A 12,125-nucleotide genomic window follows, 5' to 3' on the forward strand; every position below is an offset into this window, starting at 1 on the left:
GCTCACCTGAGCCCTGCCCGCTGGCCTCCTCCGGCAGCTCCTGCAAGCTCAGCCGCCACTCCAGGGGGGTGTCGCAGGGGGTCACGGTCACGGACAGCGGGGTGTTGTCCTCTTCCACCACAAAGAAGTACCTGCGGGCGAGGGGCCATCAGTCAGACGGGGGTCCACTCTGCCGCCCCAGCCGGGCTCACGGAAAACCACAGGCTGATGCCACGCATTTCACAGGGACTGGAGCCGGCCATCTGCACGATCGCGGTGCTCTCCCATGAACCGCGGCGTCCACCCGCCAAGCAACCAGCTCTGCCCGCAGCACCGCGTGGAAGAATGAAAAGACGCTGAGCTAAACGTGTAATGTGGGTGCACCTTGAGTGAGGAACCAACACTTGGCTCTTTGGGGTGCTATTTAGCCTGGGCCCCGCCATTCCAATCAGGCACCGCCGAGGAACCCGCAGGCATGCTGACCGGCAGGCACTGTTTTCCATACGCTGGCGACAGGCTTGTAAGGGACCCCGAAGGCACCCTGACAGTCACCCGCCGTTTCAAACGCTCCCTCGCCCAGCGGCGTCTCTGAAAAGCCTGCTGGTCTCTGCGAGAGACGCTGCGAGAGACGCTGCTCGCTTCTCACATCAGCGACCCTGGTCCACGGATCTAGCGGCCGCAGCTTTTGCATAAAGGGACCTAATCCCACTTGAGAAGATTTTAAAAGTAAAGATCAAAGTTTCAATCGGTGGAAAGACTCATTCTCTGCCTCTAAGACTTCCTGTTGGAATGAAATAACCTAGTGATTTTTAAGACAAATTTTAAAAATCGGATCATCCTGCTCCCTGCTTCCCCCGATTTTGTTACGAAGCCTCGAGTGACTTTTCAAGGAGGACAGACACGTGGCCCGGCTGTGACAGTGCCGCGTTCCTGCTCTGAGTAGCACGATGGTTCTGCCCACCGTTTCAGAGCCCGGAGCCTCGCCTGAGGCCAGAGCCCAGAGCTGCTCGATGCCCACGCACAGCCTACCTAGGGGTCCCCTCCTGCACCCGCGCCCGCACCTCCGGGGCCTCCTCCCTTGTGTTCTCCCATGGCCACCCCACACCCTCTCCAAAAGGACCACCAGGTCTTCTACTCCGTCTGTCTCCTCTGTGGCTCCCTCTTACCTTCCAAGCCCTTGGTCACCCAGGGACAGACAGGGCCTGTGGCTGCACCCCTGCCCTCCGCCTGTGTGCACCCCTGCCCTCCGCCTGTGTGCACCCCCTCCACCTGTGTGCACCCCTCTACCTGTGCTCACCCCCTCTACCTGTGCACACCCCCTCTACCTGTGCACACCCCTCTACCTGTGCTCACCCCTCTATCTGTGCTCACCCCTCTATCTGTGCTCACCCCTCTATCTGTGCTCACCCCTCTATCTGTGCTCACCCCTCTATCTGTGCTCACCCCTCTATCTGTGCTCACCCCTCTATCTGTGCTCACCCCTCTATCTGTGCTCACCCCTCTATCTGTGCTCACCCCTCTATCTGTGCTCACCCCTCTATCTGTGCTCACCCCTCTATCTGTGCACACCCCTCTACCTGTGCTCACCCCTCTACCTGTGCACAGCCCCCTATCTGTGCGCACTCCTGTGTGACCGCACTGGGCTCATGGTTTCTCCTCTTCTACGTGAACCATTCCCAAATCTCAACTGTCAGCCTGAACTCCGACCTCAATTTGAGGCACAGCTATCTCCTGCCACCTTCACTGAGATTTCACTGGGAGTGTAAACTTACGGTGTCGAACCCGAACTTCTGATTCCCACCCCAGTGAGCTCCTCCTGCGGTCTGTCCCTGCTCATGCGTGACCCCGACCTCTCAGTCAGGCACTCAGGACAGAGTAGGATCGTTCTTGCTCCTCCGTCCTCTCCCTCCGTGTACCTGACCCAGACACCGCTGGCTCTGCCTTTACAATGTCCCCGAACCGTCACTCTGCTGCACCTTCCGTGCCACCCTCCCGCCCCAGCCGCCCTCCTCGCCTGAGCCCCGTGGTCCCTTCAACTGGTCCTTTTTGCCCCCTGGACTCCCTACTCATTTACCCCCTCCCAGGGGCGGTGATCCTTGAACACCCGTAAGCACATGCCACTCCCCCTGCTCTAACCCCCCAAGCGTGTGTCTCCTTTCATTTAGAGTAAAAGCCACAGCCCGACCGGTGTGGCTCAGTGGTTGAGCGTCGGCCTATGAACCAGGAGGTCAATTCCCGGTCAGGGCACAAGCCTGGGATATAGGCTCAATCACCAGTAGGGGGCATGCAGGAGGAAGCCGACCAATGATTCTCTCTCATCACCGATGTTTCTAGCTCTCTCCCCCTTCCTCTGTGAAATCAATAACAATAGACTTTTTTTAAAAAAAATAAAGAACACCACAGAGCAGGGCACTGGTGCACTTGGGAAATCAAAATCACTTTTAAAGAAAAATTCTGACTCACTCAAAGATTTTAAGAGACAAAATAACTCGAAAAGCAAATGTGTCCGGCAAGAATTCAGCTGAGCCCTAACCAGTTTGGCTCAGTGGATGGAGTGTCAGCCTGCAGACTGAAGGGTCCCAGGTTCCATTCCCATCAAGGGCATGTACCTTGGTTGCGGGCACATCCCCAGTAGGGGGTGTCCAGGAGGCAGCTGATCGATGTTTCTAACTCTCTATCTCTCTCCCTTCCTCTCTGTAAAGAATCAATAAAACATATTTTAAAAAAGAAGAATTCATCTGGAAATAATTCAGCTGAGCGACTAGGTGTTTCCCATGCCCTGTTCTGTTTCACAGTCTGAGCCTGGTAAATGGAAGGACATCACATCTGCAATGTCGTCGTCCTTGCATTTGGGGCCTTCACTCTTGAGGATGTCATTAAAGGGATCGTGGTTCTTTTTATTTTACTGGCGGGTCAGCTCCTAATCTATCACATCCATTCAAACAAATGAGGTGATTCAGGCAGCGCTGAACTGATGCCCAGGCCATAGGCCGCGTCCGTCAACATAGGAAAACCAATCCCCTGCTACTGTTCTTGGACCAGACGGTGACATGCCACGTGGGCCACGGTGGGAGGGAGCACCTCCCATTGTCACTGTCAATCAAAACTGAAGTGACAAGAGAAAGATGACCCAACGATCTGCTGCACCTCAATCTCTGAACAAGGAGTCACTGGTGGTGAGACAGTCTTTCCCTTCAGAATGTCCTAGTGCCCCAGCTAAAAGGAGAAACTTTCCTGAAATAGGGCTGAGAGGGGTTTGAGGTAACGAAAAGTAACTAACTTTACATATAACTAGCTTAATGAAGGATATACACATATATACTTAATTATGTAACATACTAGAGGCCCGGTGCACAAAATCATGCACGGGTGGGGTCCCTCGGCCTGGTGGGTGATCAAGGCCTATCAGGGGGCTGGCTAGCTGTGGGGAGAGGCTGTGGGAGCACACTGACCACCAGGAGGCAGCTCCTGCATTAAGCATCTGCCCCTGGTGGTCAGTGCATGTCATAACGACTGGTCAACAGGTTGTTAGGCTTTTATATATATATATATAGACGTGTCATTTTTAAAGGTCAGAATGTTTAGAAGCACTGCGTGAGCCCAGTTTGATGAGGCTGGCATGAAGGTAGATGCACAGGGTCCATTTTTATCACTGTTGGGTTTGATGCTTTCAAACTCTGATGATATCGGTCAAAGTCATGTTATCCTTCTAAGGCTAACTGCACACCTTTGAAGAATCATGTGTGTTCATGAATCTCATTTCAATCAGGGAGAGCCCTCTTTAGAAATTTCCCTCTGTCCTGAAGGAAAGAAAGCAATCGTTCCAAAGGTAAGAAATGCAAAAATCGCCCTCCACCCAAACGGTCACCATGTTCGGGAATGGGAGCCCCCACGGAGGATGGGCAGTGGCTCCCCATTTTTCCCGCTGAGCGGACACGGGCCAGGCCGCCCAAGGTTAACCACAAAGCGCCCGGGCACAGCGTGTTGGCTGACACCCCGGTGAGCCTGCGGAGAGGAAGGTGTCGGGGGTACCTCTTAGGCGTGTCTCGGAAGAGGTAGCTGCTGATCTCAGCTCCGTCCGGGAGCACCGAGGAGTCGTGGAAGAAGGCCTTGTCGCGGACCTGCATCTGGAAGAGCTCCTCGTCGCGCGTGGGCAGCTTCTGGGCCCGCGGGCCGAGCGGGAGCAGCAGCCACAGCAGCCACAGGGGCAGGGGCGCCATCCTGGGGGACAGGAAGTGGCAGGTCAGCGCTGCGGGCAGACAAGGGGGGCAGGTTCCCACTGCAGCTCTGGCTGAAAGTTAGGGCCGCCTCATGCACTTCGGATCACACACCTGATCCTGACAATGACTTCGCTGGGTTTTCCCCCCAAAGTGCAAGGTGCCCCCCAAAAATGTCCACCTGCTTTAATGGCTGGTCGCTCAATGTGGAAATGAGATGTATCTTAATACACCTGGCCTTACCCATTATTCAAAGGGTGCGCATACATTTTTGGGGAGACCTGTGTGTCCTGGAGGTGGTAATGAACGCACTAGAACTTCAGGTAGTCAAAGGGCCGTGAAAGGAAAGGGCCCGTGGAGTGGTGACCGCCCTGGGTGCTCAGAGAGGAAACCCCACGTCACAACGGCAGGAGCCCGTGTGGTCCCTGCAGGCACCTGTAGACAAATGTCTCAGAATGACACAGACTGTGCGTCGCTCAGGGCCAGGAAAGGACCAGCCACAATTATTTATTCATTTACTGATTTTAGAGAGAGTGGAAGGGAGGGAAGGAGAGGGAGGAAGGAAGGGTGAAAAGGAGAGAGGGAAGGTAAGAGAGGGAGAGGGAGGAGAGGGAGAGGAAAAGAGAGAGAGAAAGAGAGAGAGAAAGAGAGAGAGAGAAACATTAATCAGTTGCTTCCTGAATGCATCCCAACCAGGGCTTGCATGTGAAACCTGCGCCTGTGCCCCGACTGGGAAGCGAACCACCACCCTTTCCATGCACAGGATGACGCTCCAACGAATGGGCCCTGCGGGCAGCGCCCTGCACAACAGTTTTCTTTTTCTTTTTTTTTTTAAAAATATATTTTATTGATTCTTTACAGAGAGGAAGGGAAAGGGATAGAGAGTTAGAAACATCGATCGGCTGCCTCCTGCACACTCCCTACTGGGGATGTGCCCGCAACCAAGGTACATGCCCTTGACCGGAATCGAACCTGGGACCTTTCAGTTCGCAGGCCGACGCTTTATCCGCTGAGCCAAACGGATTAGGGCATGCACAACAGTTTTCATTCTTCCTCGTCGTCTGACGCAGCGTGGTCCATGGGCAGCAGCATTCTTACTCCCAAACGCAGGTTCTCACAAACCTGGGCTTTCTGGTGATCAGGCTGAACCTGCTCACAGGTAAAGCTGCTTGTCCAGCGTCACCGGGCGTGCCCTCGGCCGGCCTCGTTGTTGCAATTACCGGACTCTGGACGGGACGTGTACATGCAACCGTTCCGGAACCAGAAACCGGGCTTGATTCCCTGTCTTGGGTCGAGGGAGCCCAGCACAGTTGCTGTGGCCTGGTCATGCCCTGTCAGTGAGTCACTCTGTGGCACGTGGCACGGGCTTTTAGCAGAGACCCCAAGAGTCATTACGAATCGTCCAGAGCCACCGCCCATGGCTGCGGGGACGCTGCCAAGGACACCACCGCCCAGTGTCCCCGACGCAAAGCCCCACGCAGGCAAGTCCTATCCGTGTCGGGTATGGGAGGTGCCGCGCTCTCGCAGACAGAACTCCCGAGAAGGGTCTCCCTCATCCTGTGCAGCCGGCGCAGGGCTGCAGCGTTAGGGAGACGGCGTTTACACACATTAGCACTTTAAACAGTGGGAGGCCAAGGCACATGCCTGCCATCACCTACAGCAGCGGTTCTCAACCTGTGGGTCGCGACCCCTTTGGGGGTCGAACGGCCCGTTCACAGGGGTCGCCTAAGACCATTGGAAAACACATATATAATTACATACTGTTTTTGTGATTAATCACTATGCTTTCATTATGTTCAATTTGTAACAATGAAATTGGGGGTCACCACAACACGGGTCGCGGCATTAGGAAGGTTGAGAACCACCGCCTTACAGGGAAGTGAGGGCCAGCGCTGTTTCCAGTCACTCCTGCAGCCCAGCCTGGACGCAGCCCCTCCGGCTGTGTGTCCATCTTCCGCTGAGTGCGATTAGAGACGGGCCCGACAGTGAGATAACCCGGGAAGGGAATGGCTCTTCTAGATGCAGCGTGAGATGTAGCTCTGCAGGGCGCTCGCTCACCACGCACTGTAACTTCTTTTTCCCAGACAATGGTTCCTGCCTGCGCTCTGCGTCTCCCCAAGTCTCTGCAGCACCGAGTCCCCTGCGCAGCTGGACGCTCACCACTGCGTTCCTGCGCCCAGTCCCCACGATCACTAGTGAAGCGGGTGCTGCTCTCACACAAAACCACCTCCGTCCTGGTCAGCAGAGAACAGGGGTAGGCCCAGGGGCATCTGACCGCAGAGCCCGGCGTCCAGCCGCTACAATCCCTCAGGAGGTTGTGATGACTTCTTACAGAAGGCCCCTCTGCCCCCCCTCATTCTCAGGCACTGCGACGGGTGGAAACAGGAGCAACAGCTAACACGCTCGCCCCCCTTCCAGCTCCTACCGGACGGGGCACCCTAGGTACCACTTCACCTCTGTGGACCTTGATTTTCGGAAGGATTCAGGCAGGTGACCTCTGAACTCTGAAAACGAGTGATGATTCGACTGGTGCTAATCTCCTCCCCGACTAGTTAGCAGTTTGGCAATAAGACCAGGCCACAAGTGCCCTAAACTACTGTCCGCAGCCACCGGGCGACGCCAGGGCGCAGCGCCGGGAAGGCAGGCTGAGAGCGGGCGCTCGCGTGAGCCGTGCCTGCAGACAAGGGTCCTATGGACAAAGGACAGCTGGACGCATCAACATTAAATGCAGGGGACCCACATGAACCGAATAGGAGCTGAACTGGGGGGACCTCCTCTCACAGCCCTCAGCCCCTCCCCGCTGCTGCCCTCATCCCATCCGAGCAGAACTGGACCCAGCCCTCCGTCAAGAAGCACTTACTTGAGCACAGGAAGCGTTTCAGCGCACACAGCAGTGGCTCCCCGGACACTCTGCCTCCTGATCCTGAAACCCTCTCCCTAAGGGGCCAGGATTTGCTGTCGCACTGACAGGGACTTGGACCAACACGCCCCTTGGCCCCCGTGAGTGTGACAGCCATGGCGCCTTTGCCCTAGGACCACTCCGGGCAAATAAGAAGCCCCGTGAGGCCCACAAGGTGGTCAAGAGCCCAACACCCCGGACAGCGGAGCCGGGCCAGCTGCCCACGCCCCTGGGCATCTGGGAAATGCAGGTCAGCCCCGCGGTTAGAGAGCTGGCCGGCTGTGATGGTGGGGAATTTCCCAGCATCCTCGGCGGCCCTGGGAAACACTTTCTCTATCAAATCAGCTCATTGTAAGAGATGGATTTTGAGTTAGTAACAACATTAATAAATTTTGTGTACACACTGCATGCCACGCACTCTTCTACATGCTGTACATACATGATCTCCTGTGATGCTAGCAGCTACCCTGCCATGTGGGCACTGTAATTTTTCTCCTTTCTAGAATGGTCAAACTGAGGCATGGACAGCTAAGACCCCGGAGCGAGAACTATGAACTATTTATCAGGAGTGACTTTAAACATGTGGTCAATATTGTTAGTTATAGTCTCCTCATCAGCTACTTAGTAATTTACTATTTAGTGAGGTGGGCAACCGCGGATGGTAAGACTATGCAGATAGGTGTTGAGACAGTTCCCCAGGGGCCTGTGAGCTGGTTTTTGCATCTCCTGGGAGCAGAACAGGCTGCCGTTATGCGAGATTATCTTCTCCAGGATGTCTGTGTAGGGAGGAGCCTCGGACGATAAAGCCTCCGGAGCAGAGAGCAGGCACGATCGCTGCCCACTATGAAGTGTGTGGGTTCCCCACTCGTGCCCTGCTGGTGGGAATGCAGACTGGTGCAGCCACTGTGGAGAACAGTATGGAGTTTCCTCAAAAAACTAAAAATGGAACTCCCATTTGACCCTGTGATCCCACTTCTAGGAATATATCCCAAGAAACCAGAAACACCAATCAGAAAGGATATATGCACCCCTATGTTCATAGCAGCACAATTCACCATAGCTAAGATCTGGAAACAGCCTAAGTGCCCATCAGCAGATGAATGGATTAGAAAACTGTGAATTCTTACCATTTGCAGGAGCATGGAGGGACCTGGAGAGTATTATGCTAAGTGAAATAAGCCAGTCGGAGAAAGATAAGTATCACATGATCTCACTCATTTGTGGAATACAATGAACAACATAAACAGATCCAGAGACACAGAAGCATCGATCAGACTGACCAACCTCAGAGGGAAGGTGGGGGGTGGGTGGTTAAGAGATCCACCAAAGGACTTGGATGCATACATGAGCATGACCAATGGACATAGACAGCAGGAGGGTGAGGGCATGTGTTGCAGGGGTGGGACTGGCCGGGGAGAGGTCAATGGGGGTTGGGGGGAAGGAGGCATATGTAATACTCTAAACAATAAAGCATTTTAAAAATAATAAATAAATAAAAATAAATAAGGAGTGGGTTCCCTGGACTCAGGGCATGCCTCTCTCGCAATAAACGCACCACACAGGCTGGTGCCATCTGGCCCTTCTGCGCCCGCCCCTGAGAAGTGGGGGCCAGGGAGCCGGTGGGAGAAGATGCTGATACTGTGGATTCCGCCGCCGCTCTGAGAACGAGGTCCCTTATCTCTGACCCAGGAGTCTGGTCCGCCCAGCTCCCAGAACACGCTGGCAGGCTGACTCGGTAGCTTGCAAGCAGGCTGGAATCTCAAATCTCCACAGTTCTTGACTCCAAGCATTTACGTATTCGTTTCGTTACTAGCTTGTCAACGTTACTGGCTCTGCGGACACTGCTATTTAGATCACCACCAATGGGGATAGACTCAACTTTACCGTTTGCTTTCTTTATGTGAAACATCTGCTTTCCCAGCTGACATTCTATCAGTTCAAACTTTTTATTTCTGAAACAATTTTAACCATTTTGTCACATCAATCCTGGGCAGACGGGCTCTAGAGAAGAGTCTGACGCCTTTTGTCTTTCTCCTCCATTTCCTTTTATTGTGTGTCTCTGAGAAGAGGGGTGTTGGCCGACCCTCCTGTGGTGGCCACTTCACACTCAATGGAAGTCCAACCATCATGGTCTATGCCTTAAACTTATACGGTGATGTATGTCCATTACTTTTCAATAAAATTCCAAAAAATTAGCATAATCCCCGTACACGACTTTATACCCAATAGGAGTATAGTTTCCAAAATGTTGTGGAATAACATTCATTTATTGTTGGGGGAAAATGTAGTCAGGTATTAGAGGAAGTTAATCATTTATTCAATTAGATCAGTTTATGGGCAAGTTATTTTTAACAAAATGTATTTAAAAGAAGCACTGAATAGCCCTAGCTGGTTTGGCTCAGTGGATACAGCGTTGACTTATGGACTGAAGGGTCCTGGGTTCGATGCTGATCAAGGACACGTACCTCGGTTAAAAGCTCGATTCCCAGGCCTGGTTGGGGCGCATGTGGGAGGCAACCAATCGGTATGTCTCTCTCACATCAATGTTTCTCTCTCTGTGTCTCTCCTCCTCCCTTCTACTCTCTCTGAAAATCAATAGAAAAATATCCTCGGGTGAAGATTAACAAAAAGAAAAGAAAAAGAAAAAACAAGAAAAGAAAAAAATCAACAAAAAAACATATTTTTAAAAATAAAAGCAGCATTGAATATAGCTCATCAAAAAGGTATTATACAGACATACTGTACCTATTTTTACAACTTATATTCAATGATTCACACTTAAAGCTTTCCTTATTCTCTTTTATAATTTCTCTTTATTGTTGACAGTGATACAGATGTCCCTCTCGCCCCCACCACACACACACACCCTCCACCTGCTCCCGCCCTCACCCCAGGCCTTCACTGCACTATTGTCTGTCCATGAGTTATGCATCTGTGCATATAAATTATTTGGTCAGGATGGTTTTAAGATTTTATAGATTCTTCCCCCCAACCAGTAAAATACTTCATTCAGCTGGGGAATAAGTCACTGTGAAGAAATAACGGAAAGCAGTGCTTAGGAGTCAGCCTTGGGCAAGCCAGTCCATGAGAACAGACCTTTATTCTAAGATTACAAAAGTGCCCTCTAATGGCTCGACTTGTCCTCTCATTTCTCTTTGTGACTGGGCAGACTCCAGAGCTCATCTCCGTTAAAGTTTAAATTGAATAACGTGTCTCAGCTCTTCTATGTGGACAGCATTTCCTGTGTCCTGCACCTGGGGTGGGGGGCGTCTGGGGAACATGTCCACCCACGGAGACCTGGCCATCTTTCTCCGGTCAAGAGGCCAGCTCCCACCAGAGTGGGAAGTTGCTGGGGTGACTCCAGAGGTTTTAACTTGCTGGGTGGGTCCACGGACTTGGCGCCCAGGGACCCCCAGCCCAGAGATGGGGGTCTCGGTGGTGTTCTCGAGTTACTGAGACGGCCGCCTTGGACAGTCGTGGGGAAGCTCTGAGGGGCCGAGCCACAGGTGCTGATTGGACACTGGCCTTGTCCTGCAGTCAGAGGCCGGCACGTCGGACACACCTGCAGGTCCTGCCGAGACCACGGGTCTGACACAGCTCAGTCTTCAATCGACACGGTTCATAATCTAGGCCGTGGTGATGCGAGTTGGTTTTACCTTCGGATTTCCAACGTGTCCCAGGTGAAGGAGCGGGTGTTTGTGGAATGTCATTGTCCCTGGACAGACCACGTGTCCGGCGGCACTTACAGAGGGTGAGAGAGGGCTAGACGCCGGAAGGTCAGTCAATGAGATTCGTTTGGATGATACACACACGTCTAAGGTCAAACCATTTGGGAGCATTACCTGAGTCCAATGAGTCGACTGGTATGTGTGTTGCCGCCTCTCTGGCGAGCGAGCAAGCACCCAGCTCAGAGGCGTGGAGAGGGCTTTGTTGGGAATGTTTTGGGACCGGGAGGACTGGACGTGTCACCTGTCTGTCACCTTCTCTGCTGTGCTCTCGCCCCTACCCCCCCCCGCCCCCGGGGAAAGTGATGCCTGTGGCCTGTGGGGACGGAGTGAAGATCCACTGCAGAGGGAAGGCAGCGAAGACTCGGGGAGCACCCTCACTGTCCCCCAGGAAGCTGGTGGACGCCCGACAGCAGACAACAGCCCGCAGGCTGTCAGCGCTAACCGACCTGCTATCCTGTGCGGCCTTCTGTGAAACTAAGAGAAACAGGAGGCCGGCGGGCAGCCCTGCCCCCACCCCCGGGGGAATGCTGAAAACGGGGAAATGCAAGGAAAAGGTAAAGGAAGCTGGGACACTTTACCAGGTGTACCCCCACCCCACCCCTGGGGGACGGGCTCTAGCACCTCGGAAAACTCAGATGCCTGCAAGCACATTAACCTGCCCCAGGTGTCTGCGGCAGCCACACTCGGTCGCTTTGCAACATTCACCTTGAATTACACAAGGTCGGCGGGTCAGTTTACCATCATGGCTAACCTTCTGGTTCACTTAGTGAAAATGCAAAATTATTATTTGAAATGATGCAAACAATGATAACAGGGAAGTGAATCCGGTTACTTTACCTCTTTCCTTATGTTTTTATTGATTTTTAGACAGAGGGAAGGGAATCGGACAGATAGAAACATGATGTGGTCATCGATCAGCTGCCTCCTGCACCCCCCCCCATTACTGGGGATCAAGCATGCGCCCTGACCAGGAATCGAACCCCAGACCTCTTGATCTATGGGATGATGCTCAATCCACTGAGCCACACCAGCCAACTAATCCACCTCTTTAAACATATATTAAATGATGAAACTACAAATCCTAATGGAGACACTTCAGGGGAGGGAAAGTTTTCAGCCCCTGAAAACTTGCCTTTAACATACAGGGACTGCTGTTCAGTTACGTGGCCTCATAATGTAAGGACCTTGCCAACCGGGTTTCCTGTAACCGTCCTGGCTCTCTGAACAGAACGGTCTCCTGGATTCAGGGCCTGGCGACCACTGTCCTCACCGTCCAGCCTCAGAACAGCAGCCACAGCCATG

At 53.1% G+C, this 12,125-nt stretch overlaps 2 protein-coding genes across 2 annotated transcripts in view; one reads left to right on the plus strand and one right to left on the minus strand.

Moving 5' to 3' along the window:
* The window catches only part of NDNF (neuron-derived neurotrophic factor), an 8,936-nt gene extending 4,737 nt beyond the window's left edge, over nt 1–4,199 (minus strand). Inside the window, exons 1-2 of the mRNA XM_006772502.2 lie at nt 4,012–4,199; nt 7–131 (exon numbers count right to left, since the gene is read on the minus strand). Of these exons, the coding sequence (XP_006772565.1) occupies nt 7–131; nt 4,012–4,199 (313 nt within the window). The remainder of the gene's footprint in view (nt 1–6; nt 132–4,011) is intronic.
* Nucleotides 4,200–5,613: 1,414 nt separating this feature from the next.
* PRDM5 (PR domain 5) overlaps nt 5,614–12,125 on the plus strand; it is a 184,364-nt gene continuing 177,852 nt past the window's right edge. The window contains exons 1-2 of the mRNA XM_006772503.1: nt 5,614–5,697; nt 7,139–7,345. Of these exons, the coding sequence (XP_006772566.1) occupies nt 5,614–5,697; nt 7,139–7,345 (291 nt within the window). The remainder of the gene's footprint in view (nt 5,698–7,138; nt 7,346–12,125) is intronic.

This window comes from Myotis davidii, unplaced genomic scaffold (genome assembly GCF_000327345.1).
Source record: "Myotis davidii unplaced genomic scaffold, ASM32734v1 scaffold446, whole genome shotgun sequence".
NCBI lineage: Eukaryota > Metazoa > Chordata > Mammalia > Chiroptera > Vespertilionidae > Myotis > Myotis davidii.